Consider the following 27965-nt stretch of genomic DNA (forward strand, 5'->3'; position numbering starts at 1 on the left):
TGTAAGGTGCGAGTAATCGTAGTGTACTCAGTTTTGCTAGAAACTAGCATTCCCTCTTCTCTGTTCCTGTATATATGTATATATCAGCTGTCCCACAGGGCCTATTAGTCAATTACACCTGAGCGCTGCTGTTTAATATGAGCTGAAAACATACCTGAGTTCCCAGCATCCAACACTTCCTTTGCTGTACATTTTTTTCTGTGGTACACAGTAATGAGTGGAGTGAAGGTGTGCTTGTGTGTGAGAGTGTGACATTCAGAAAAAATGGAGGAATTATTCATTAGCTCTCTATTTCGCTCTTTCAGCCTCCCTCCTGATCCTCGTGTTCAACAACTCTGGGGCAAATGCAGAATTGCAAATTAGCTCCCGGAAAAATCGAATTAATTGGCCATCCTCACAGGCTTCTAGTCAAAGTTTGGGCTGATGTGTCAACGATTCCCCCAGAACTCCAAACAGCACTGTGCAATATGGCACAGAGCGGAAGAAAGCAGCAGAGCAAAGCACTCCATAAAAACAAAACTACCCTCTGCTTGTCTAGTAATAAAGCAAAACTTTGAGTTGACTTCTCTTAACCGCACAGTAACTCACTCAACCACGCAGCTGTCACTCCGCCTTGTTTGCAATTTCACAGTCAGTCAGTTTCATATTACAAGTCAACAGTCACCTGGAGGATTTCAGTGGCTCTCAAGTCAGGATGATGGCCTTAATGTGGTTTCTCCTCACACAAAGTGAAAAATGTCTTCAGGATTTTGCAGCATAAATGGAATTATAATTCATCCTTTAGATCACCATTGTGGTTTTCTTAAAGAATATAGCTTATTTATACATCTCTATTCATTAAGTATACACCTACTGTTTTTAGTCATGCTTTATCAGACAGTAAGTGCTAGAATGGACCAGTGAAGTGACCACAGTCATGTTATCCAATCTGTATTTAATGATGCTCTCAAGAGTTGTGAGCATTTGGGTGTAATCTATTGTACTGAGCAGAGCGGGATGAACGGAGAGCTGCTGCTGCATCCAGTGTGCCAACGTTAGTCTTAAATCGCCATCTAGTGTTGAGTTAATGTATTAAATGAATATACATGTACAGTATTGAATTTCTTTGGCTCAGTTTTTTTTGTGTGTGCAAAATTCATGATGCAAAGAGCCAAACTCACTTGCTAAATTCTTACAGCGCTTAAACAGAATTGCTTATTATTATGATTATTATATTATGAAATGTATGGGAGTAGTGGAAAGACAACAAGAAAAAAATGCTATTTCTTACTGTCAAAATATTGCAATGTACATTGTGGTTTAATGTCCACTATTACAGTATTTCTGTAGCGTAATGTATATAACACGATTACAGTAATTGTCAGAATACAGACACCTTATATTAGGTGCTTATATTTTCTATTAGATATTATTTAAAAATCTAAGGTTTGATGTTGATGCTTGAGTCAAAACAAAGACACACAAAGATGCAGTGAAGAACAGTCAGTCATCATTTTGTCTTGTATGAATGTTAGAGCTACTGTAATGTCAGACTTTATACTTCACTATGTATTTACTGTATTGCGGCTCATTCAATAGTTAAAATTAAAGTTTTTATTTCTGTTTTTTAAATTTCAGTTTTCTTTTTTTCTACATGTTATTTGTATAATGGTGATGAAATAGCTACTACAGGCTGTTTGATGAGAGTTAGTGATGGTCACAGAATTATTTAAGTAATTACAACTGTTAAATTTTCAAATGTTATTGATTTAAAAAAATTAAAATTAAAATAGTTTAAAATGCCATTTAAAATAGTTGAAAACATTAATTGTAACAATTGTTAAATGTTAATGTTAATTGTTCATCATCATGCAACAAAAACTTACTATCACAGTATCCTGTCATAGTAAAAAAGAAAATAAGTTCAAAATGACTCAAATTAGATCTCTAAAAAACACACAATGAGATAAAAAAATGTCATTTATTTTAAAAAATAGATATATAAATACAATTTTTACTGAACTACAAAATAAAAACCTAGCATCGGAGTAGAGACAATAGCCACAAACATAAATATCTTTACCACTGAGTACAACTTAATTTCAATGTAGTCTTATCATGGATGCAGGTATTCTAGTGCAATGTGTGTGCACAAATCTATAAAAAAGAAGAAAAAATGCCTGTGCTATCTTTATGAAGATATAAAATATTGTCTGGGGCCAAGGTGCAATATAACCTGATATAGGTACCATCTGTCTGTTGTTTAGAGTACAGAGCGGTATTTACATGCAAACATGACCCACACTGCACATGCATTCTCCGGATACATAAACACCCGAACACGGACTGCCAGCCTCACATGGTCACCACGACAACAGACTATTTCCTGACAGAATGGAGACCTGTCAGGGAGACACAGAGCAAGATATATGAAGTACTGCAAAGTCTTTTTACAAAAATAACAAACAAATAAATAAATAATTGAAGAAATAAAAGCATAAATAATAAATATTAGTAGGGAAGATTTTACCTGTTTTTACCTAAAAACAATACTGATACCCAGAACTGATGGCTGTTGGTTCATGAACTTTTACAGGCACATTCACAGATGAACTATGTATCTACACACACCTATAATATTACTCATATATAATTTGCTAGCAGCTCAGTACACAGTTATGCACTGCATGTTCAATTCTGAGAGACATGGAATGGTGATGACAGTGGATGTGTGAGCATTGGACACCTTCTTTGGTCCCTATAGGACGATTTCCTCTCTATTTCACCCTCTACAGCAAGGTCTGAGGCTACTTCAGATATTTTTACACTGCACTTTGATAGTAATACTATTAAAAATGTCCATCTGGCAACACACAAACCTGAAGTTGGATTATATGTGGTGGGATTTGGAGTATACTGCTGTAGTACTCAAGGACACCGATGTAAAATGCATGCCTGCCAGCAGCTGAAGTTTATTCCTTCAGAAACTGGTCAAGGGATTTCCAACCACACATATACACTGCTGCCCATAGTATATTCAAAAATGTATCTTACCTGAGGCAGGTGGCAAAGGCTCTACGAGCACTGCGGTGTAAGAAGTGTATGGGGAAGCCTTTGAAGGTGTGTCCGTCTGGCACTGCTCTCCTCACTGCATCCTGGAACTCCTCATTGCCACAGGACACACCAGTGCAGCGCTCAAGCTCATAGGCTGATAAGGCAGAGGAGAGCAGGTAGGACAGGTGGTCGTCCCAGACTGTTGCCAGCTCCAGGTCCTGGAGGAGAGCGCACCACAGAGCCCATACTTTGCTCAGTAATTTTTATGTTATGTTTAAAGACACAGCACCTAACCTGTAATTGGCCAATGGCACTTTAAGGGTCAGTTCAGCCAAATCAATATTACAATATCAATGAAAGGTAAAGCAGTGAAATGAAATGTAAATGAACTGTTAACCACAAGTGTTTTGTCCTATTATACAATTCTGAAATATATAATATGATCTTATTTAAGTGATATCAAATTTTTGATTTCAAAAATGAGATATTTGGGCCATTGTGGGATAACTAAAACATTACATCATTAACTTTCCTCGCACAGCACAGGTGAGTTAGAAATCATCTAAAACTTTAAGTGTCCATATCCGTCAGTGTGTTTTACCTTCCTGTGCTCAGAAACCAGGTAGCGCATCTCCAGCTCCAGCTGGTTGCTGGAAGCAGCAGGATCCAAAGACGGGGCACAGAGGGGAGGCAGGGGGGGCAAAGAGGAGGTTGAGCCTGGGGCACAAACAGACTTCAGAGCCTCTTCGCTCATTGCCTTCCACCGAGACTGATTCTGAAGGGAAAAAAGGAGGGAAAAACAGGCATCATCCATTTGACTGTATTTTCTGGCCAATCTGATACACAGCGTAAATGAAGATTTTCATACTGAAACTCATTTTATTAAACTGATCCTGACCATTAACACAATACCCACCAATGAAAACATATGTGAACAGCAAAATGATATTTCAGTATCACTTTTTCAACATTAAATACAATAACGGACCATGATATAGTATATAATATAATATAAAATGAATTTAAACAGAGTGATGATTCCCACTTTACCCATTCAGTGATGATCGCCAGCAAAACTGTAAAGGACGCCATGCTCCTACCTGGAAGTCAAAGACACACAGCTCCACTGCATCAGATGGCTGGCAGTTGGCCAGGAAGGTCTGGTGGTTGAAGACGCAGCCCACAGTGCGGTAGGGGTACAAGAGTTTGGGCTGGGGAGCCAGGGGCGGGGCATCTGGATCTACGGCCTGATGGAGGTATCTGACCGACCACACATTTGAACAAGAGGCACATCAGTCCCATTACAAATTAGTGGTACAATTAAAATAGAATATAATGCACAATTTTTCACAATTATGCTATATTTTATGGATTAAAATGAAAATACTACTATGAAGTAAAAATTATCTTTAAAAAAAAAAAACAGCATAAAGGTCAAAAACTCAGTACAGAAAGATGTGTTATGTCTAAAACACAATAATAGATAGAGAAAGTCCCAGAACTGGATAAACACCAAAATGTAATCAATTGTTCCTTGGCCCAGGGCCTGGCCACCAAATTTCATGGAAATCCATTAATGGGATTCTGAGATATCCTGCTGACGAACACACAGAGACTGTCTAATGAGGCAAACTGAGGAAAAAATAAAAACTCACTGTATCCATATTATTTCTTAGGCCGCATTTGGTTTTAGCCGGTACAGAAAAACAGTTAACTTTGGGGGGTTTTCAGAGATTTCCCCAAATATATCAATGAAATATGGCTTCAGTGTTAAAAATATCCATCACGCAATGTTGTAAATATATATGCTGCATTTCTGACTGTGTCCAACATGTTGGACATGCTGTGAAATAAAAAAACAGCAAAATAAATTTAAAGAAAAATCATACCTGTGTGCTGTCAGGCTTTCCCAGAAGGTAATGCTTCCATCAGTACCACGGGTCAGGACCCAGGTGTGTGGCACTCCTTTGGCTTTGGTACCCACACATACGTATGCATCCAGGCCAAAGCCCAGCAGAAGGCTGCACAGCAGTGTGGCATGGTCTTCACAATCCCCCTGGGGAGGACAGACAGTGATAGATTCAGCACCTCTTGAGAGTTTGAAATGCCTTTAGAAACATCATGTGTTTAGAATTCTCTTAACATTAATCATGACTGATACTGATACCCTTATTTTTTTAAATCATAACTTTGCACCTGGAATGGGATTTTCTGTGGTTCATTTCAGAACATACACATCTGAACCTGAAAGATGTAACAGATTTATATTCCTGATGAAACACTTAAAAAGTTTGACACTTGGAGTTCCAGTTGAAAGGGAACCTCAGAGCTGGGATTATTTTGTCACATATACTGTTCCAAAAGATCAAGTATTCAATATTATCAAGTTTTACAGCTCCAATCTCAAAATATTCATGTATTATCTCAAAATGATCTTATTTATTCTAAAAATACTACAGCTTTTATCTTGAAATATTATGACTTTCATCTCTCAATGTTCTGAATTGTATCTTCTACAGTGGTACCTCTGTATTACACCTTTCTTACAACATCTGAATTATGACTTGTATTTCAAAATGCTGCTAGTTAATTCTTGAAAATATTATGTTATTCTTAAAACATTTTGACTTTATAAAAACAGCAACTTTATTCTCAAAATATCTCAACTTTATTCATGAATTATTGCAACTTAATTTCTAAAATATCACACATTTTATTTTGAAATATTTTGACTAAGAATCTCAGATTTTTTTTCTCCCTTTAATGGTGGCCCTAATTCTCCATCGTAAAAATGTACTTGCAATGTTGTACGTTCAAATTCATCTTGGGCCCCTCTGATGTATGACATTTGGCATTCTCACTGACATGCTCTGCTGGAAATTTAACAAAATTAGCTAAAGCAATTTAAACAATATTTAAGAGTAAAAAGAACACAGTTTAGGTGTGACCTTGGTTTTGAGACAAATTCATAAGTTACACTGTGAAAAGTTTAATCCTGGCATATCCCCATATAGTAGTTCCCATATTTAGACAAATTAAACAGACTTCCTGCCATCTTCACATCATCCGTCTTACGTGTCTAATTCATCATGTCAGTACAACAGCCTGTTTAAACAGAATTACAATATCCTGTTCTCACTGCACTGTTTGCCTTTCTCAGAAGTGTTGAACACACAAGAAAAGTCTGCTGGAGAGAAAATAAACTCTGTTGTTATCAAATTGTCCATGACAGTAAGCAACTTTTATTTGACTTGTACAACTTTTCCAGTAAAGAGGCCTGGGTTGAGCAAGGGACTGCTGCTGCTGTGTGCTGCTGTGTGCTGGCTCGAGCTACGGGCGAGTCAGAATGATAGATGTTCCCCAGAAGTGCTAATATGGATGGCAGCATCAGAACAGGCTGGGGACTGATGAGGCTAAATTAATTTTCCCTGGAATGAAACTCATAAATCACAGCTGACAAGGGCCACTTTGTGAGAGTTGTGTTTTGTCTGTCTTGCCAGCCGCTCACAGAGGAGAGGCAGGAAACATTTATCCTGGGGTGGTCTGGGAAATTCCGCACTATCCGGTCAAAAGATGAAAATGCATGAGTCAGTCAACTCTGTACAAATCCTTTTTTCTCAGAAATGACGCAATCAGATGTAGTCAGAAAAGGAGTAAAATCAAATGCTGCTGAGCCAAGTTTATGTGGCGCTTTCTGACCTAAAAATTTCCTTTTGAGGGCAAAATAAATTTTTGACATTAATTCACAACATACATCATAGTGAGAGGGGCCATACTGATGTTATATGGTACTAAGGGGAAGTAAAAGTGAAATGTGAATTAATTTTTCCTCTGCTCATTTGATGCATTTCTGCCAACTGTTTGTAATGCTACAAATGCATGAATGCAGTGATAAAAACTACGAAAGCATTCACTTAACTTTCAATGACTTCTGGTTTTTTCACACAGTTCTCTCTACTTTCCACACAACTATCTTACAGAGAGCATGTATCAAATGAGCTATCTGCTCGCAATAGTCTAAACGAGACAACAAATAAAGGAATACATTAGGTTGCTAGGCTAGTATTAGCTAGAAACGCATTAGCAAAGAAAACTTGGTGCGTAAAATTGAAATCGAAAGGAACCTATTGTATGAAAACAATATGGCTGAATACCATTGTTTTGTCATGAGTAGATGACAGGAAAGATATACAGCAGGGAAGAGACTGCCCAAAATGTTTTTCAAATGTAATATTCAGTTTTATCTCTTAATGACTACAAATTTGAACTTATAATTTGATGCTCTGTGTTAAGAAGAAGGCTGTTTTTGTTTTTGCTGTCTTGAGTGAGACGTTCTTTTGAGGAATTTTCTTTTTAGACACCAGTATGTGATTTTGATGATTGTGTGAAGGGTAATGACAACATGTAATTGCTGTTTTTCAAATGGAAAAACTGAGTTTTAATTATGTGTTACTCACTCACTCACAAAAATGAACAATACATGAAAACAATGGAGAAAAATGATAACAAATACTGTTAATTAGGATTGATAAAATAAAGAATTGTTTCTCTTGTGATTGTCACTGACTTTAAGATCCAATTATCCAGAATATATGCTGCGTCTAAGTAACATTATTATCTTTGAAAAGATTTATTAATTATCACCACAGCACTGTTAGATAGCTCAAAACTGGTGTGTGACAGAGCAAAGGAAAGGCTGTACCTGAAATGAAGACTATTAAAGAGAGGCCAAATGGAGAGTTTGGATGGTTGCCTTGTGCTTACTCAAAGACAGTATGTGTCACAAACAAAACAGTAACTCACACAAAGTAGTAATATAGCTGACACTTCCTGAAACATCTCAGGAAAAAGATATCTTCTGATCTATGGGATTCATATTCACTGTGTTGTTACTGTTGAGTTGAATATTAAAGGATAACTCTGGTACTTTTGAACCCATCCATGTTTTGGGGTGTAAATGATTGATAGGGACAAAAATCTTAGGAATCAGTGCAATAAACCCAAAAACATGCCTCAAGTCCAGAGACTCAGCCAGGAGAGTGAGACAGTTTACAAACAATATTTATTTCCATTTAGTGGAACTAGTGAAACATGCACCACTTCACAGGAACTTTGGTATGAAGAGCTATAAATTGAGATTTTGAGAGAAACTTGAGAGATTGTATCTATTTCTAAGAGTAACGACCTATGAACACTGTATATGCATCAGCCTATGTCTGTAGTAGCTTCCAGAAACCTGTTGTTCTTACCTTTCCTCTGCACAGGAAAGCCATTAGAGTGCACCATTGCTCCTGCTTGCCTCCTCCTCCTCCCACCACCGGGGCCTTCTCGTGGGCCAGCAGGCTGACGAAGCGGGCTGCCTGTCGAGGACTCTCCAGCAGCCGGCCCGCCCGGAGGACACGCACATAGGAACACACTGGTCTGTTGATGCCATTCTCATCCTGCATAATGCACAGACACACCCTGAGGTAATGGGACAGCATGGAGCTAGATGTAAATTTGAGGAGTTCAGGACTCAATTATTATTATCCCTAAACAAGCCCTCCTCCCAAACCACTAACACACTAAACCAGTGGCAAAATGCAGATTAGGTGGTTAAGAGGAGCTTCCTCATCAGTGTCTGTGTATACATGTAACATACCCTTCTCTTCAATCCACAGGTTTATTGATGATAAAAAAAATCAATGAAGAACCTATCAGTTTTAAAAAAAATGAAGCAAATTGTGTGAATTTAGATGAACCTGTGCAAATATCTTGACCATTTTGGACTGGTGTGATGGTCGGATCTCAAGGAACTCCCTCCACCACTGTTTGGCATAAACCAAGAAGAGTCTCTCCTTCTCTGCTGTTCTCTGCCTCTCCAGTGATTGCTGAATGAGAAATACACAGTGACATCATATGCTAAATATAGAGCTTTGATGTTTCTATTACAATGCTGCCTTTATATATCGATCCTAAACAGCATTCTGTTGTACTGATTCATTATTAGTACACAGTGATTTATTTCATTCATGAATAATGAAGCAGATAAATAAACAGTGGGATCAACAGAAACAGAGATACAGAGACTCCAGTATGCTGACCTGTGTGCTGATGATGTCAGTGCTCAGAGTCTCTGTGAGAGGAGGGAAGAGCTCCAGACTGACCGTCAAAACACCAGCTGGGACTTTACATTCACTCCCTGGTGACACACACACACACACAATTCTCGGGATCTTGCAAAAGTACATCTTCAGATTTTTTTTTTTTTCAATCTTCAGAGTTTTTTTTTCCTCCATGTCCCCTCTTGGGCTCAGTGTAGTTGAGAGGATCAGTTACAAATAGACAGCTTAGGCACAATATATACTGTAGTACAACATGACATGAAATTCACATTTCACAGGCCTTTTCTTTTTAGCAAAATGTCTTTCACTTCCAATCTGTTCTTCTGGTTGAATAATTACAAAAACCCATGTGGGTTGGGCACTTATTTATGAGGAACACAATAACCGACTACTCTACCAATTAACTGCTTTCACTATTCTTAGCTTGAGATTGAAGAAATGATACATTAAAAATATTCAAATAAAATGAATAATTCAGTATACACCATCACTCTTGCATTCACTGCAGCGGAATCATGCTTCCTTACCAACTCCCATCAGCTCTACAGCAAAGCAGGTCTTTCCACTGGGCGAGCTGAGGACTGTCCTCCAGTCCAGGAAGTACGATGAGACCAGCGCTGTCTCACTGGAGGTGTCTGTCTTGACCAACACCAAGTGAATCGGGTCACATATAGACAGCATGGTGGTTGCATCTGCCATTTTACTGCCTTCTCCTGCAGTGCCAAAAGTGATGACATGCATTGGTGAGTTTAAAGCAGTGGTCTGCAACAATTTCAAAATAATACATGTGTAATATAAGTGGGAAACGTTGTAAATTCACTGCAGATAATACCTGAAGCAACATGATGCTACGGCATACAGCAGTTGAACCTGGCTGACACCAATAATGTTGAATTACAAGTACCTATGCCATCTTGATGAATCTCTAAGAGAAAACCCTCCTCCAGGTTGGGTTCACAGGCACAGGGCACTGGCTTTGAGCGAAATCTCTGGTTGCGGAAGTGCAGGTAGAGTGTGAATGTAGAGCACACTTGACCAGGCAAAGGCTCCGGCTCCTGGAGGTGCTCCAGAAAGGCCTTACCTCCAAGTATTTGCAAATACAGGCACCGCCTTGATGGATCAATATTGACTAAGAGAAAGAATGAAATAGAAAAATATCTTCACTGAACTGTTCAAACATTAACAAGAATAGTAGTACACTACACAATTTTATAGTGTACAAAAACTGTAGGGAGGTGTGCTCAACTGTACGAGATGTCTCAATAACTGTACGCACAACCATCAAAGTGCTCCTGCCTCTTTGCAAGTATTCTTGCTTGTTCACCACCAACAATGAACAAGGATATCTTTACTGAGAGAAAAGCACCCATGTTATTATGTTGGTTTATTTGTGTTAGTAAATGATGGTTCTTACATTTCTTCAGCTGAGTTGTATCTTTGTCAACAAAGTGAGTGGCAGACTTTGGAGGAGACCTTGTTTCTGCATCTGTGGGTGCTTCCTACCCAAACAGACCGACATGACAGAAGAACAGAACAGTCAGCAGGTGATTGAATTCATACACTGGTCAAACAGCTATCTGGATCTAGATTCACATCAGTCTTTAAACAATGAAAATATTCAATCGAATATTTGTTTTGGAAATTCAGCTGGGAAAAATCTATTTCAATTTTGGATCAGCTGAATTGTTCACTGCTACCCGCCTGATCAAGTATGTAAATCTAAAAATAGCCTGCAAAACAGTTGGTCAACCTGGGTAAAGTGTAGGTCCTTCATCACATCATCAATGATACCCCTGCACTGCAGAGCACGTAAAAAATCTGCCTCGGACAGAGATCGATGTGTTGGGCCTTGATCATTTCTCACGGTCTCAGCCAGCACCTCTCGGATCTTCCCATGGATATCCATCTGATAACCAGAAACAACAGAGTCAACTACATATGAAGGCTTTATAATCAACACCTGCTGTAATGGTAACTGATTGTCCTCTTAAAATAGACTCCATGCCATTTAAAGTTAATCATGTACCTTTGGCTTGACACAACACAGCACATTCATGACTGATGGAACTGAACCAGCACTGACATACTTGCCCCACTTCTGTTTTTTGTTTCTTACTACTCATCCCTCTTCACTGGGGGATGAAGGGCAAAATGTAGCAGTACTTTTAAGTCTTTAAAATCTGCATGAGGAAAGAGCTGCCCACTACAAGAAGTTATCCAAAGAAACACTGGTTTGGAAAACTGTCAACAGAGCTGTATCAGTAAGTTTCAGCTATAGGCAAAACATTTCCCACTTATGTTGTTTGAAAATATTCTTTTCACTGAAGTCTTTGTATAAATGCAGGGTCAAAACAGAGTAAGCTTTTCAAACAGAGATAATATGATTGAAAGAAACACACAAAAAAGTTGTTCCATAATGAGAAAATGACTCACAGGACCAGTACAATGTTGTTTTGTAATTCTCATACTGGCCAATAATATATTGCACCATCTATTACTCTATTACTTCTTATTTGATCCATCTGATAAGTCTAATCTCTTTACACTATATGTCAGAGAGCAGTCTGCCCCTGTGGAACAAACAGCCAAGCCTTTAAAGGCAATCAGTAAGATACAGTAAGTATTACGATGCAGATAAAAACTGGTGGAATTTACTAAAGGCGCCTTTCAAGAAATCAAATATGTGTAACATTTTTATGATAAGGCAAAGAAACTGACACTCTTTAATGACGCAAACATGTATAGAAATAAAAGCATTATGTAATTTGCTCACCTTGAGCAGATGGTTGTGAATTATTTGCTTCAGCTCGGAAGCTCTCTCTGGAGGCAGAGACATAACAGCTGATGAGCTCTGGCCAGCTTTAAACCTAAACTAGCGACGTTAGTAATAGGGTACTATCAAGAACAATAACCAACTGTATCCTACTGGAGTTGCGTTTGATAATTGTAAACATTTGTCGTCTGTAACAGCGAAATTTCTCTTCCCGTCACAACAACTGGCAGTTTAAACTGTGGCGGAAAAGTAAGCGTGAGGACGGCCGTGCTGATGCCTGATAAGATTTGTGGTCAAATCCAATTTCGCAACAAGCCTGCCCCAGGACAAAATAATATACATCGAGTGAGATAACACTATTGAAATACCTCAATTTAGGGAACGTTTATTTTAATCTTGTTTAATTTTAGTTGAGGAAATATTTGCCATTTTTATTCAGGCATTGCCTTGGCTGCCCTATTTGTCGTCGATTTGCGACAGCCAATGCAGGGCCCGTTTGCAGTAGAATTTGTAGTTTAAGACCTCCTTACAGTTACTGTTTTAATGTCAAATTAACTTTTTTTTTCAACTAGAGACAATTTAGATTTTTTCCTCTGCTTTTAAAGTAACAGAAAGCATTTATGTAATAATTCTTCCTGTAGTACTCACGGAAAAAATATCTTATTTGCCTCTTTTAGTGAACTGCTACATAAAACTGATATTTCTTCCTCCACATATACCAGTACCATCCCACAGACAAGAAAAGATAAAATTACTAAAGTAGTCAATATGAGCAAGGCCTCCTCTTGAAATATTGACTCAATTCCTGGAATCCACAGTGAGAGACCTCCAGTCTGGCTGCATTGATTTAGCTCATGGACGGAATGTAATTATGAAGGGATGGGGAGAGCTGTGGATATACACTGTAAAGCTGCTTTACTAAAACCAAATTAAAGAAAAAACATAAGCAGACAACCAGGGTTAGGTAAAAAAAATGTTTTATTTTAATCAGTATGTCATGTTTTGTTTGTTTGTTTTTGTTTTGTTTTGTTTTGTTTTTTTCCAAAACACCATCTGTCATGTTCTCACTGCAGCTCAGCAATGTACAAAACTCCCCTGAAATCTTAGGTGGAAAACAAGAATGAATGGAATGTTATGGTCAAACGTATCTTTTCTGGGTTAAATGAACACTGAGTAGAAGCCATGTCCAACAGTGGTAACTTGCTAATCACCAACACACCATTTAATCTCAGGAGTCAGTACATGCTAACGTCACATTTGGTATGCAGTCAACTCTAATACAATTGAATGTATCACGCCTCCGGTTACTACAAACCGTTCTGAATAACACAAATAACAAACATGTTTTTCGTGTTATTTGGGAAACAACAGATCACATAAACCTTTTTCTGTACTGGTCATGCAAGGACACCTTGGAGCATACATTTTCCATTTAACTCACTTCAAGGCACATTAAAAGCTCTCAAACCAGCAAACAAACGGGTACATACATGTTTGCTATCACTGTCTCCTAACTCAGAATTCAATTCGTGGTGCTCTGCTCCAATTTCTAAATTGCACTATTATAGCTTTATATTGGTCCCAGTCAATTGAAAACCAATTTGGTGATACCATGGGTTCAAATTAAAAAGTCATATGCAATGCAAAGTTGCTATGACTAGTATTATTTTGTAATGCAGGTGTCAGTTATGTCAAAGACCCAACAGAAAATACATTCCACATAAAGGGAGTACATTTAAACAGCTTGCCTGGCTGGTATTTTAATAAAAATGGACAGCTTTGGTTTCCTAAAGTGGGATAACCTGAACACACATGAACCCATCCAGTGGGTGAACACATGAATTATACTGTGAGGGACCCGACAGCTGCTATGATCCCTGTGACAACCAAAACCTACAGAAAAAATGTGCTAATTTAACAGAAAATTAAAGGTTAACATTATAGCAGAGACTGAAACACATGGGGGTGCCATGCTAAATGTGAATGGAAGAACAAGTGGTGCTCTGGTAAACCTCTAAATGCATGCATGAAATGCAAAATTCATTACAGAAAAAACGACAAAAAAAATCCCATGGCTGACCTCTAGAGTCTGGAATCTTCCTACATATCTATGGTAGGATGGACAGATAACACAAGTCATTTTGAATTGCAAAATGTAAAACCTGTCCACAGATGATCAACAGACATCTGATTCTTACAAATAAAGACTGCAAAAATAAACCTGTCAGAATATTTTTTCTTTGTACTGCACCTTTAGTAAGTTTCTTTCAAAGCAATTTGCTATGATACAGTACATTCATCAACAGTGACAAGAAGGAAAGGAAATTTAATCATCGTGCTGGCACCAAGATCCTGAGATGTTACTATTTTTGTTAAGATCTTACATGAAAAATATACACACACTCATTTGATCTAGCGCTCCTGCTTTTTGACCTTAAAGAAATAAATACCCTCAATTATGCACATCTTATCATCATCTAAATCTGCTCAGAGAAGTACCTAACCCCAGGTACTGGTGCAAAATAAGAGTCAATTTTGAGTGACCCAGAGTGTTTCACTGGGAGTACATCCAGCAGACCAGCAGGCCAACAGCCAAAGCTGCCCCAGCACCAACGTTGAGCAGGACAGGCCTCCAGTACAGCCACTTCTCTCGTTTCCTCTCTGAGTCGGTCAGTCTCTGTTTCATCTGCTGGACCTTCTGTGCAGTGCTGGCAATCCTCTCCTCACGGTGTCGCTTTCTGACACTGAAGTAAAAGTTAATTAAGGAGCAGCAGTCAGCAAACAGCAGTGTGAAAAACACATCAATATCATGCGCCATGCCATGAATTATTACACAAGAATGACAAATGAAAGTGTTAGAGGGGAGAGAGGGTTAGAATCTGACTTCTGAGGTCTGAGAGTAAACTCAAGGTGGGATTTTAGAGCATAGATGGGAATGAAGGTATTAAACTGAGCTTGAGCAGTTAAGACTGCAAACACAGAGGAGTCCAAAGCAACTACAGCATTTAAATGTTGCTACAGCCGTGTCCTTTTCTCACAATGAACCTGACAAAATTCACTTCATGGGGTAGTAAGCTTTGTTACTTACTGCCCAGAGTGCTCTGCCATGTTGTGGTCGTGGCTGTCTGGCTCTGTTGTCATCAGGTGGTCTCCTGAGGCAGCCTGCAACTCCAGGTAGGGTGCTGGTTGGCCATTAGGCTTACTGTCATTGAGGTGAGGTCTGGGTGGAGGTGGTGGAGGGGGTAGTTCTGGCTCCAAGGAGGGAGCAGATCTGGGCAGCACTCTCTGCTTGTTATGCTTGAAGGGACAAGACACAAAGGCACAACACAAATTTGATCTCGACAGTGGTGAACTATGGAACTATTTTGTCATTTCGTGATCATTTCCTTTACATTTGTTACCACTGAATCTTCTGATGACCACATTATTTTTTACATGCCCAAAATATGAGCCTGAGACATTCTGAAAGTACCATCTTACTCTCCAGCCTTGTGACTGAGCTACCTGTGCTGCTGAGTTGTCTGTCAGGATGAGCTTGGCTCCCTCAATGACAGCCATGTAGGAGAAGCGGAGCTGGTCGGGGGTCTGGATCAGGCCCATACGGTATTCTCTCATGTCCAGTAGCACCTTCTGGATATCCACTGATGATGGACTCTTCCACTTGTCCATCTACAAAACAGACTAATATATTTAGAATACAACTGGAAATACCATGCAATTAAGCCACTGTTTTCACTAACTAAACTTCTCAGATTCTTAACAGACATTAACAGACCATTTGGATCAATATAGTTAAAAATTTAAATTCAACAAATCAAACTTGGAAGTTATTATGTGTAAAACCATGGTGACAGCTGTGCATACTCTCTCACATTTTGCTACATTTTTGTTTTAAAGCTGAATTTAATGAAGTGATTCCATCAGCACTTAATTCAATGCCAAGCCTCATTATAACACAAGACTCCTATGCTAACTTTAGTCCCTCCCCAACTGATCATCTTGTAGACAGCACTGCAGATGATAGGTCATCTTGTCCTATCAACTGTCCAATATCACACTGTGGATGAAGATTATCCCTCACAGACATGTCAATACAGGTTGAATGACCACAGAAAATTTGTACTCAAGGCCAATACAATAACATTCAGTGTGTCCATAACTGTCTACTTTTCTTTGCTTTTAAAACTTATTGAAACATCAGAACCTGCGAATTAGCAAATCATTTCCAAACTGTTCAGACCTGCATGGGAGTGCAGGAAGAGTTACTCCTTTGATATGGGGAAAAATTCATGTCAAAAAAAACATATTTCCCTGGTATTTGGTGACGCACATCTTTTCTGCTTCAATGAATAAACCACTGAAAAATGCTTTCTGCATTTAAGCATAATAGCAACATGCCACAACTGCTCCCTTTGGAGCTATCACTCACTAAGTATAATCACGACGCGAGCGTCTCATCTTACTCTCCTGCCAAAACTTGATCCTCTTGAGTAATGTTTTAACTCTTTGTTGAACTTAGACATTAGGCAACATTTCCCTCTGATGTTGAGTGCATTTGGTAACATTCCTCCTTCCTGTTCTCACCAGGACCAGGCAGGTGTCTACCAAGGCGAAGGTCCCTGAGCGTCCAATCCCAGCGCTGCAGTGCACCACTGAGGGCCCGTGCTCTGGACTAAGCGAGCCAGACTCCCGAACCTTGAAGAGGAAGTTGAGGAAGGAGGCGGGAGATTCTGGGACGCCAAAGTCTGGCCACGTGGTGTAGTGAAAGTGGTAGATCTCTCTCATCTCCCCTGTCTATGACAGAAAACATGTGATGCTTGCCATGATTGGAGAATTGTACATGGAGTTCTGCATGACTGGGGTGATTTGTTACTAGGAAAACATCTCTCTCTCTCTCTCTCTCTCTCTCTCTCTCTCTCTCTCTCTCACACCATAAAATTCCAACATTTATCATCTCCTTAAATTTAGACTGAGACACTAGAGAGTAGGTTACTTAATGTACAGAACCTGTAGCTGCAAGTAATGAAAAGAACTCATCTTAGTAACAGGCTGCAATTTTCCTGAACTAGACACATAATGTTCTGCCATTCCAGATTCTACAATGGTTATACTATCTGTTAGTCTTGCTCCAATGCTCACCTTTATGTTTTGCAGTTCTAGCACTCGGATTGTGTAATAGGATTGGTCCTCCTCTGAAAGTAGCCTGACAACAAACCCTGTGTCTGTGAAAGACATCTGTAGCTCCTCTGTGGTGGGCCAGTACTGTGCACACTTTTCCTGTTAAGAGAGAATCAATTAACTCAAGTCTTGGACAGGAAGCCATGTGCTCTGAACCCTATGAAGGGAGTGTCAACTGAAGGATTGCAGGATAGATGCATATCAGTCTTTATCAATACCAAAATACCATTACCAGTGTAAAGGAATGTGTTATGTACAAAAACCACATCTGATTACGCTATTTATCCTCTGGGTCATAATAGTTAATAGTACTGTGCTACATAGTCTTTTGCAACTTGTTTCCACAAGTCATAAATAGTCATTAACAGTGCCCACAAAGCATTACAAAATCAGAATTTAGATTATGCTCTCAATCCTAATGAAACTACATAAAAGTTTGGGCTTAGAGGAGTTTTGCAAACCATATTGGGAACTGACATGCTCTTGTTGTGGAATGTTTGGAAACTGGCATTTATTTTGAAAAAGCACAGTACATTTGGATATACAACTTAAGAAGATTTGCAGGTTACATTTCCCTAACCTTCCACTGTTAGTGTAGTATCTCTGATCAGGTCCTCTTTGTGCTGCAGGTTATATTTGACCTCAAAATTTAACCCCAGAGCAAAAATGATTAATTTGCCAGTGAAACTGATAAACATAACTATAAAACCGAAAGAAAAAAATGATTTAAAGGGATAGTTCCACATTCTGGAAAATACAAAAATTTCAAATTTTCATTTTGTCACTGCAGCTAGCCAAGAAGCAGTCCAGCACATAATCCCCTGTAAACTTGTTATATTTACACTTAACAAACAAAATGTTTTGTTGCAGACCCAGCTTTCCCCCCTGAAGCTGACTAGCTTCTGGCTTCAGCTTCATGTTGAAAGGATGAACATGAGAGAGGTGCACATCTTCTCATCTAACTCAGCAAGAATGAAAATTTGTATATTTTCTAAAGTATCAAACTACTCTGGACCTACTAATTAGAGACAGCTTAGCATATAAAATGTATGCAAAGTGATCTGTGCATTGTAGAAACATCTAAAGCTAATGTTAATATCACTATTTGCACCTTACAACATGTTTTCTGAACCTTTGTATAAAACAAAAAGAAAGTGATGTGATAAATGAATGATTAGCAGGTGCCTAAGTGTACTCACAGATCCCTTTTCAATGACTCTGTTGAGCATTATAACAGCTTTGGAACACTGCTCCCAAACCATCAGCCAGAAATGACCACAAGTGTTCCTCAAAGGCCCCTGTGGAAGCAAAAGAAAGAAAGGCACACAGAAAACAACAACAACGAAAAGTTATTATCAACGCTCACAGACCATCAAAGTCAAATCCTGCACATTCTTCTATGAGAGGCCCATATATTTCTTCAATTTATATTCATGCAAACAGTGTCATTTACATTGCTTATACTAGACAGTACCTGAGAAAGAATGTAAGCTCTTTGGGCTTCTTCCATCATGACTAAGCTTGCATTGATGTAGTCATTTTCAGAGTTTTCAAGTTTTACTCGACTATGATCGTCTGAAACCAGATGGAAGATCACAGAGAAATTACATATCACAAAGGCGCTTGCAATAATACTAATTTCCATTAGCGTCCTTATTGTCATAAGACTCACATGGGCTGACGTCTCTGTAACGGTTCAAATTCCGATTCACTGGAAGTTTTGCCACTTTGTAAGGATATTCACTGGCTTGGTTACGGATCTCCTGTTGAAGACATGAGGAAAAGCAGGAAGTTGCAGCATTTCTTTATGTTGAATAAGTCAGCAACATAGTGCTAGGACATGAAGTGGTGGCAAGTAACACTGACAACATCAATGTAAATACCACACAAAAAAGGCCTTTAAGACAGTGTAACATCTGTACTGGATTCACTGGAACTGTCATTTGTGCTGACATTTAGTGTTCCGCTTTGCTCTCATTTGTCAACCTACACTTAGATACCATTAGAAAGAAAAATTCTAAATATATAAATTACATAAAATAAATTACATTTTGAAAAGTTGAGTTGTTACCACTTTTGAGTCTTCGATCGGAATAATTTATGGCGAATTTAACAAGTTTAATAATATCTCTTAATGTATTAATTGATTACACTGCAGGTTGAGTACTTCTCTATAACTTCTAATCAGGGTAACTGTTCGCTATAAAATATCTCCAGTTACATACTGCCCTCCACTTTGTAGCTACAAATTTCAGGGTCATGGCCAAAGTTAAACCGGAACAGAAATATTTAAACGAAATGCTGGGCTGTCATGGACAGCTGGTGGTAAAACACATGCGCTTTTCTCTGGAAGTCCTTATGAATTCTCAGAAACTGCAGCTGACGTCTACTAGCGTCAGCAAGCATTAGCTAACTGAGCTCAACTACGAGGACTGTACCGCTGCACGTTTTCTAGCTTCAAGCTTACTAGCTACGGAAGTCAGCGACCACTAGCGCGAACTGCTAGTTTCCCATTTGTCTTAACTAAGTGCTTAGGACTACATATAACCTTTACACCATGTGTTGTAGTCTGAAAGTTAACACAGCTGAATGTGTTGCCCATAAGACTAAAAGTAATCAAATACTGGGAAGGCTGTGTAACGGGCTAGTTATCAAATTAGCTAGCTAAGTAAGTTAGCAACCGATCGTCATAGAAACGCGAAAGGCCCAGTGTCCGGACTTACATTGTAAAGGTTTTGCCATCTCCCGGACGAATCAATATCTTCAAATTCTTGCTCCATTATATCGTAATTAGTGCCCAGGACACTTGCTGGATGATCACAGAGTGTTTGCAGCACCGTTCACCAAGTTACTCCTCTCTGTCAGCCATGTAAACAGCAGTCTGTGTAATCCTGGGGATCCCTGCGGGAGAACTGCTGCTCCTGCACAACACTGCATGCACCCTGACTGACTTGGGTTGCCAGTTACGTACTTACCTCAACGTATCACATAAAAAAATCCCAACCACCTACTGCTGTGTGGATGATTTATCGTATTTATCGGTATATATCAACACTGATGTTTGCAGTAAACTAAATTTCAACTAGAAGAAGTAGTTGAAGCCAACCAAAAATAATTTTCAATATTTAAAGATGTTAGTGATACAGCATAGAACATTAAATATAGTAATCAAATTCACATATAATCATATAATATAAAATTATTATTTTATAAATATTTCTGTCCACAGTCCTCCAGTCTACGTGTTCAATATGAAAGTAGTGTTAATTTTCTACTAAACCTGGCAACTCCGGTGACAGGGCAGTTGACCGAAACGTAATGTAACTATATTATTTACTAATTTTAATATGATAGCTATGCGTTTACATTTTTTTAAAAATATTTCCTGCCGCTTGCTGTTCGGTTGGACATGATAAGTTTAATCATAAACGTTATCTTCAAGTACCTCAAAACATGTTTTGCTAACAACTAATGTAAATGCGCCCCTCTGTGGTTAAGATACTTACACACGCTCACCGCACACACACTACGAGGACCCGCCAAACACCACATACTCAAGTAGACACATGATAGGCCTGCTAGGTGACTTGTTTAGCCAGTGTTGCTAGCACATGTAGTTGTAATCATGTTTGTAGCGCGTAGTATCGCAGCAGATCATAAAGATCTAATTCACGATGTATCGTATGATTTTCACGGCCGGAGAATGGCCACATGCTCCAGTGACCAAAGTGTGAAGGTAAGTTAAGTGAAGCATACACCAGTTTGCTAATGTTAGCGATAGCTGTCACAGCTAGCTTAACATTACCCACATTATCATCACCCTTGGTTTATTAGTTAATTTACTGGCTCCCACTTTCCACTCTGCTTGTTAAATGTACGCTAATTCAGACTCTTAAAGGTAGCTTTATCTTATTGCATTTAGCTTGTTTGCTAACCATTTTTCATGTGGCAGAAAAGATAGGACGGCTGACGGGAGCTGCATAGCAGTTTCAACGTAAACACTGCAGAGTTAGCACATAGGCTTCAACTAAAATACCCCCTCTAAGTATTGTACGTCTGAGATTTAGAAGGTGTCATCTAACGTTAGTTATAAACCAGTTTAGGATTTCAAAGTGAGGACCATAGCAAATTCAGGCATGTCACTGAATGTCTTCCGTAACTAGCTTATTAAATTACGTGTAGGCACATACTTTTAATCAATGTTTCCTAACATTGTGATCTCATTCCTCTCAGGTTTGGGACAAAAGTGAAAATGGAGAGTGGCACTGCACGGCCAGTTGGAAGGTAAACCAACTGCTGCTGTCTGATCAGTGTCAACCAGTAAATATTTCCTGGTAAAACAATATTTTATCAGCCAGTGTGCTTTGTATAACAGCATGACACATACATATTTTTCCTTCCTTTTTATTTCCTACTCTCTTGAGGACTGATACATACTGTGATTATGGATGCAGTTTGAAATGTGAAGTTTTGAGTTGAATAATTTGACAGAAGCTCTTTTCTCTTTTCCTTAGACACACAGTGGATCAGTATGGAGAGTGACCTGGGCTCATCCAGAATTCGGGCAGGTTCTAGCCTCCTGCTCCTTTGACAGGACTGCTGCTGTCTGGGAGGAGATTGTAGGAGAGTCCAATGACAAACAGAGAGGATTGAGCCATTGGGTATTACAACTCTAGCTTTTCTCTAAATAAGCAGGATAGACATGAAACATTATATCTAAGTACAGACGACTCTTCAGTTCAGTAGCTCCCGCAGCATTCAGAATGATGGTACTTACAAGGCTGTGGTTTTGACAGTTCACCCCAGTAACATGAATTTCTAATTCTAATCTCCTGTATTTGCCTTGTTAAGTCATTGCTAATAGTCACCTTGCCATAGTTTTCTGTTTGATGCAAGATATGACTGCAGTATTTAACACTGTTCTGTTTTAGATTAAGAGAACCACACTGGTGGACAGTAGAACCTCAGTGACTGATGTAAAGTTTGCCCCTAAACACATGGGCTTGATGCTGACCACCTGCTCTGCGGATGGAGTAGTGAGGATTTACGAGGCTCCTGATGTGATGAACTTAAGTCAGTGGTCCCTGCAACACGAGATCTCCTGCAAGCTCAGCTGCAGCTGCATCTCCTGGAATCCCTCCAGGTTAGAAAATGCTGTGACAATGCAGTGTTTCAGATTTCTTATTTTTCAATAAATGTTACTTCTAGGGCTTAAAGAAGTAAAATTTAATTTACAGAAGGAGTTAAATGAAGAGACAAGATAAAATTGATTATCATCTACTTACCCTTATAAACTAATAACAACAAAATTATATATTACACACACCATCCATTAGATGGGTCTCTGAGTCCCTATAATATTATACCTGTACTCTTGCTCATATAATGGAAAAATACAATAAACTCACTGTTGAATAGCTACTACAGAATATATGTTCATGTTGCCAAGTTCTTTCAGAGAAAACATATGAAGATAAATCCCGTCAGGTATATTATCAGAGCCTTGTGATAAATGAACTTTTGAGTTGCCTATATCTTCCTTTAAATGCATACTGCTTTCATTTTTCATGCTGTCATGTTGAAAAAATGAAACATTTCCCGCTGTCTTTCAAAACTGTGATTAATAACAAATTTCACATTGAGAATCTTTTTTTGCCATCCAGATGGTTTTGCTTCTTTTCTCAGTTTAGTGCAAAAGACAAGACAGAAAAAAGAAAGACAGACAAACTTAGGGCACCACACAACACAAAAGAAGGCGGAAGAAAGAAAGTTCACATTATGTGTGTTTTTGTTGTTCAGAACATAGAGTTGTAACTGAGTGATCATCTTCCTTTCTCAAGTCAATCATCTTTAGTCCCATACCCCACTGAGTCACATCTCCCAGAATCAGAATTGGTTAAATAACCCATTAGATTAAGGAATTCAATTTTAAAATGTTGTAGAGAGATGATGTCCTCCTTGGGTCTTCTGTCAACTGTAACTGGTAAATATGTGTATGTCTGGATGTTGATGAACCAAAATTTTACAGATTTGTTAAACTGTGATGAGATCTGTGACATCTGATGGCTGATAGATGGATAGCTCATTTAAAATGTACTCATTAAAGCCACACCTCTTTCTTTCTTCGATTTGTAACCAGCCAGCACAGACCGTGTTACCACATTGCTGTGAAACTAGTCCTTTGACAGTCTCCTCCAAACCAGGACTCTGTGTGGTGAAAGGCTCTTTAAAGATCCTACATAATAACCAAAAAACTTCCTCACAGCAACTTCTGTCTTCTGTTTATAAGCTATAGACCTTTTTCACTGAAGGCATTTTGACATGTCACAATAGAAAAGGCACAGGTGTAAATACTAAGATGAATGTTTGCTAAATTCTGTTTAGCTGCTTCAGTGTCAGGGTCTTGGTATTGTACATACTGCCTTTCTGCCACATTATCATGGCTTACTGGGACACTTAAGTAGAACAGACTATTGGTAATGTCATTAACCTGTACTTTTCCTACCATGACAAGTCAAAATATTTGCCCTGAAAAAGGTCCACTGCATTTGGTCAGAGTTCTAGTACTCATCATACAACTTGGTCTTACTTCAAAGATGAAAGGTGTAAATACAACTTTTAGTTTACATCGTGACTTATTACCTCCCATTTCTAAACTGCATATACAATGCAAACTGTGCACCAAAAAGCTCCACTGTTCTTTGTACAGGTTATTCTACAGAAACAGAAAGGGTGTAGTTGCAGGATGTGAAATGAGCATACTGTAGTGAGTCCAGTCACTCACAAATTTCAAGATTTAGATATTCATTTGTGTTTATCATGTGTCTTTACGTAAAAAAGAGGACACACGGTCCAGTATGTTACGTTCACTACTTAAGGCAGTTTCAAACATGCTGGCAGACCAGTGTTAAATTTGACATTCCGTAACTCATCCTTTTTAAGGTTTTCTGCTGCTAAACAATCAACTCCTCCCAACAGCCTAAAGGGTAATATTGGAGTTGAGGATATCTGTGTAAAACTGTAAAACTTTTCCCCTATCACCCAGCTCCCGTGCCCATCCACCAATGTTTGCTGTGGGGAGTGACGACAGCAACGTGACATACGGTGGGAAAGTTCAGATCTATGAGTACAATGAAAATACAAGGTAGGTATTCCCAATGTGCTGTGTATGCCACTCTTAAACATACCAGTGTAAACAGTTAAAAAGGTATTTCTGTAAGTTTTTAATAATTGTTTCATTTTTTAATACCATTGTTAAAAAGGAAATATGCCAAAGCAGAGACGCTGATGACTGTCACTGATGCAGTCCATGATATTGCATTTGCACCAAACCTGGGAAGATCTTTCCATGTCCTCGCCATTGCAACAAAAGATGTCAGAATTTTCAAGCTTGTTCCCATGAGGTGATTTTTCAACATTGTCATATGAAGTACTTGTACACAGAGAATAGTGCTGAAATCCTGCATCAAAAATGACAGAAATTAAAATGGAACACAATAGAAACTGATCTTCTATATCTTGGATCCATCTGACAGGAAGGAGACTACCTCTACAGGACCCACCAAGTTTGAGGTGCAGATTATGGCTCAGTTTGACAACCATAACTCCCAGGTGTGGCGTGTGAGCTGGAATATAACTAGCACCCTGCTGGCCTCCTCTGGGGATGATGGCTGTGTGCGCCTCTGGAAAGGTGAGAGGATTTGTTAGCTGCAGTTGATGACTGCACATTTGTTCCTCCTTTCATTTTAATGCACAGAGCTAATAAATCTGTGTTTTTGTGAAACATATTTAAACATTTAAAATGCTAGTTTCTCACCATATTTTGACTGACCTTGGCTGATGCATTGTTGGTATCCGTCAGTTAAAGAATGACAACTTGGGCCCACTTTCACAAACAGTACAGTACACAGTGTTAAGATCCATTCACACCAATGCCTGAAAATGTTGTCACCTTACCCTCTCGGTGGGTCAGAGTTACACTCACACTTAAACATTTTGATTTTGCTATTCACAAGAAATGTCTGCTTGTGAATTTTTCCTTGCCAAAACTAAAAAAAAACATTCCATCAGTAACTGCTGATTTGCATAAAACTAGAAGGGGTTACAAAATCATCTCAAAGAATGTAGATATTGATATTGAGTCCACAGGTGGACCAGTTGTCTATGAATGGAGACAATTAATCACTGTGGCTGCTCTCTGTGGAAGCTGGCTCCCAGCTAAGATGACTCAGAGTAACAGCTAGAAGCTTAAAGGAATCTTTGCAACTGGTTAACATCTCTGTTCTTGAAACACAAATCGTGGTGCGTGGTTGCATGCAGCATGTGTCCATGGCAGGCCAAGGAGGCAACAGCTGTTGTCTGGGGATAAAAAAAAATCACTGTGCGCCTGAAGCTTGCCAAGGAGCACCCTGACATTCCACATTGCTTCTGGGAAAATGTTTTGTGGACTGATAAAACTAAGATTTAATTTTATGGGGGGAAAACGCAGCATTGTGTGTGGTGTTAAGAGAGCACAGCTTGCCAACATTTTAAAATAACTGGTGTAAAAAGAGTACAAGAAATGACTTGTTCCAAGCAGCGTGAGCACTGACTTAATCTCCCCTGTCTCTCTGCAGCTAACTACATGGACAACTGGAAGTGCACAGGTATCCTGAAGGGTGATGGCAGCCCACTCACGAGCTCATCCGGTCAGCCCACAGCCATGAGCACTGTGGTGGGCTCCTCTGTTCAGACCTCCCAGAATGCACTTAACGGGATGTCTGCAGGAAGGTAGGTGGTGTGGTGCACCTGACGCCACTCACCCAGGCCAACCCGAACCAGTCAGAACTGACAACTTATTATGCCTCACACTGACTGGGACTGCAGCTGCTCACTGACAAACTCCTGGGCTCACACTGACCCAATACTGCACTCGTAAAGAGCTTGGCTTCCAGCATACAAGTTGTGGGCATCAAGCCTGTGGAGCCCAGTGTGTCGTGTGTGTGGTGGGTTTTTTTTTCTTTTTCTTTTTTTCTTTTAAGTGATTTCCTCTTGATTTGTACTGATGCATTTTACAAGAGTTGTTTCATGTTTCCAATTTGCATTGTCAGCGTTAAGGCTAACTATTTTCTTGATATAAAAAGTAAAATAAAGCTGTTTATATAAATTTGATACGTAACTATTATTTTGAATGCTAGTTATTTTGGGATAAACAGAGAACCGTTGTGTAGTTAGTATTTTGGAAATTTTGAGAAATTTGATTAGATTTAGTCTACAGCCTCTCAACGTCCAGTATTTACTATCACCATTAGGATGAGCATCTAAATGCATTTAAATTTAAGCTCATTACGTTTCTCCAGAATTTTTCTCTCAATTTTTTTTTTTTAATACAGTTTTCAGTTTTTTAGTATGTCTTTGGACAAATATTGCCAAACTCTTTGCTGAGCAGAAGGGCAGCTTGTTACTAACAACCTATAAAATCTGGCATTATTGAGTGACATTGCTAACTCCTAAATGTTAAATCATGTTTTATCATGCTTAAGCATTCACCATTATCCTATAACTGTCACAGTGTTTGCTGCTCAGCAAACTTTAGAAAGGCTTGCTTTAAAATTTGATAGATTATCAGGTATGATAATTCAATGTCATATTTACAGACATTAAAAGAGGTTTTGTCAGAGTCTGTATGTGGCTGTATTTAATTTAATAACCTCTGAATTAACAGAACCTCTTAATTGACTGAATTATTGAGTTACCTCTAACTTGAGTAACATTAGATCTGTGTATTGTATGACATTGTTATTAACATCAACATGGTAACCAAATTGGATTGTGATGCGATTTGTTTGATTTGTTACTTTGCATAAAGGTTTTCTTGTATTCCAAGCTTTCTGACCTCTGATTGACAAAACTGTGTGACATTAGGTTTGTTGAAGTAATGTGATATTGTACTGCTTGTTGCATGCAGGATTTGCAAGAGAACTCCCTTTGCCCCTTCCCTGCGGCAGCTGACCTCTCCAAAGATATACCAGCATCCTGCACATTACTAATGTCTTTTCTGCATCAGCTCCCCTTTGCCCTGGTGGTAATGCATTTCAGATGTCTGTCATGTCCTAGCTGAATGCCTGGGTATCAGTGCTTGAGGGCTTCATGTTGGTTTGAGAACTGCATGGTTGTATTGTTCACAGCTTTCTCCTTGTTTTGATTACAACATGTTGCTTGCTAGTGGTTCACCTCTTTTAAATAGATGCCTTTGAAAATAAACCTCTAGAGCACAAATGCATCCTTTCTCTTTTAATTTCTCATTTCTACTTCCTTTTATGTGTTCCCCCTCTGTACTCTATTGTCTTCTCCTCGTCCATGTATTTGTTGTCTTCGTCTCCTTCCATTTTTTTCATTGTTTCAGGTATTTCTTTCCACCTCTGGATCCTCCCAGAGCAGGGACCAGGTATGGTCACCTGCTGCCTCCCTCCTCCCTCATAGAACACTGTGATGCTGAGCCTGTTCAGCCTCAACAACAGGCTCTTCCTCATAGACTCTCCTCCAGGGCACTGCTGCCTCTACCAGAGGCAGAAGGGCAGTGATATTAGCAAAACTATGGTTATAGGAACAGAGTTGGGGGATGGGGACGAGCCACAAAACTGCCATTCATTTATAATAAAAGACCTTCATTTTTGTGTTTTCTAATGTTTTGTTCTTTTTCTGTGCATAAAAAATAAAAGGTTTTGGATGATTGTATTATATGGCAAGGACAGACATTTTTCCAGCCATTTTAATCATCTAATGTATATGTTAGTCTGTGATTAATAAACTAAATGTTCCCAATATTTTACTTTGTATTCTAGTGCCTTAAGTACTTAGATTGTGTATCCAGGCATTGATTTCCGTGTATTTGGGGT

The 27965-nt window shown here is 38.9% G+C and overlaps 3 protein-coding genes across 4 annotated transcripts; 1 reads left to right on the forward strand and 2 right to left on the reverse strand.

Moving 5' to 3' along the window:
* Positions 1 to 1941: 1941 nt before the first annotated feature.
* On the reverse strand, positions 1942 to 12164 carry cep76 (centrosomal protein 76). Its single transcript, XM_018665720.2, has 13 exons — positions 11911 to 12164; positions 10888 to 11043; positions 10552 to 10636; positions 10042 to 10266; positions 9665 to 9850; positions 9117 to 9214; positions 8775 to 8903; positions 8283 to 8474; positions 4923 to 5089; positions 4134 to 4293; positions 3635 to 3808; positions 3034 to 3251; positions 1942 to 2381 (listed from the first exon to the last, which is right to left on the reverse strand). The coding sequence occupies exons 1-13, from the start codon at positions 11971 to 11973 to the stop codon at positions 2243 to 2245; spliced, it is 1992 nt and encodes a 663-aa protein (XP_018521236.1). The 5' UTR covers positions 11974 to 12164; the 3' UTR covers positions 1942 to 2242.
* A 706-nt stretch (positions 12165 to 12870) lies between these two features.
* On the reverse strand, positions 12871 to 20047 carry ptpn2a (protein tyrosine phosphatase non-receptor type 2a). The gene is made up of 9 exons (XM_018665716.2): positions 19812 to 20047; positions 18761 to 18851; positions 18563 to 18663; positions 18288 to 18386; positions 17050 to 17187; positions 16495 to 16704; positions 15415 to 15579; positions 14999 to 15207; positions 12871 to 14654 (listed from the first exon to the last, which is right to left on the reverse strand). Exons 1-9 carry the CDS (start codon positions 19866 to 19868, stop codon positions 14465 to 14467), a joined length of 1260 nt encoding a protein of 419 aa, XP_018521232.1. The 5' UTR covers positions 19869 to 20047; the 3' UTR covers positions 12871 to 14464.
* A 534-nt stretch (positions 20048 to 20581) lies between these two features.
* Positions 20582 to 27893, forward strand: seh1l (SEH1-like (S. cerevisiae)). Of its 2 annotated transcripts, none has more exons than XM_018665718.2 (9): positions 20582 to 20824; positions 21322 to 21372; positions 21603 to 21749; positions 22020 to 22231; positions 24134 to 24232; positions 24351 to 24491; positions 24624 to 24778; positions 25704 to 25857; positions 27473 to 27893. In XM_018665718.2, the coding sequence occupies exons 1-9, from the start codon at positions 20714 to 20716 to the stop codon at positions 27648 to 27650; spliced, it is 1248 nt and encodes a 415-aa protein (XP_018521234.1). In that variant the 5' UTR covers positions 20582 to 20713; the 3' UTR covers positions 27651 to 27893. The 2 variants fall into 2 exon arrangements, with proteins under 2 accessions (XP_018521234.1, XP_018521235.1); XM_018665719.2 differs by lacking the exon at positions 27473 to 27893 and adding an exon at positions 27035 to 27349 and having other exon boundaries at positions 20583 to 20824.
* Positions 27894 to 27965: the final 72 nt, after the last annotated feature.

The sequence above is a fragment of the Lates calcarifer genome, linkage group LG15 (genome assembly GCF_001640805.2).
Source record: "Lates calcarifer isolate ASB-BC8 linkage group LG15, TLL_Latcal_v3, whole genome shotgun sequence".
NCBI classification, from domain to species: domain Eukaryota; kingdom Metazoa; phylum Chordata; class Actinopteri; family Centropomidae; genus Lates; species Lates calcarifer.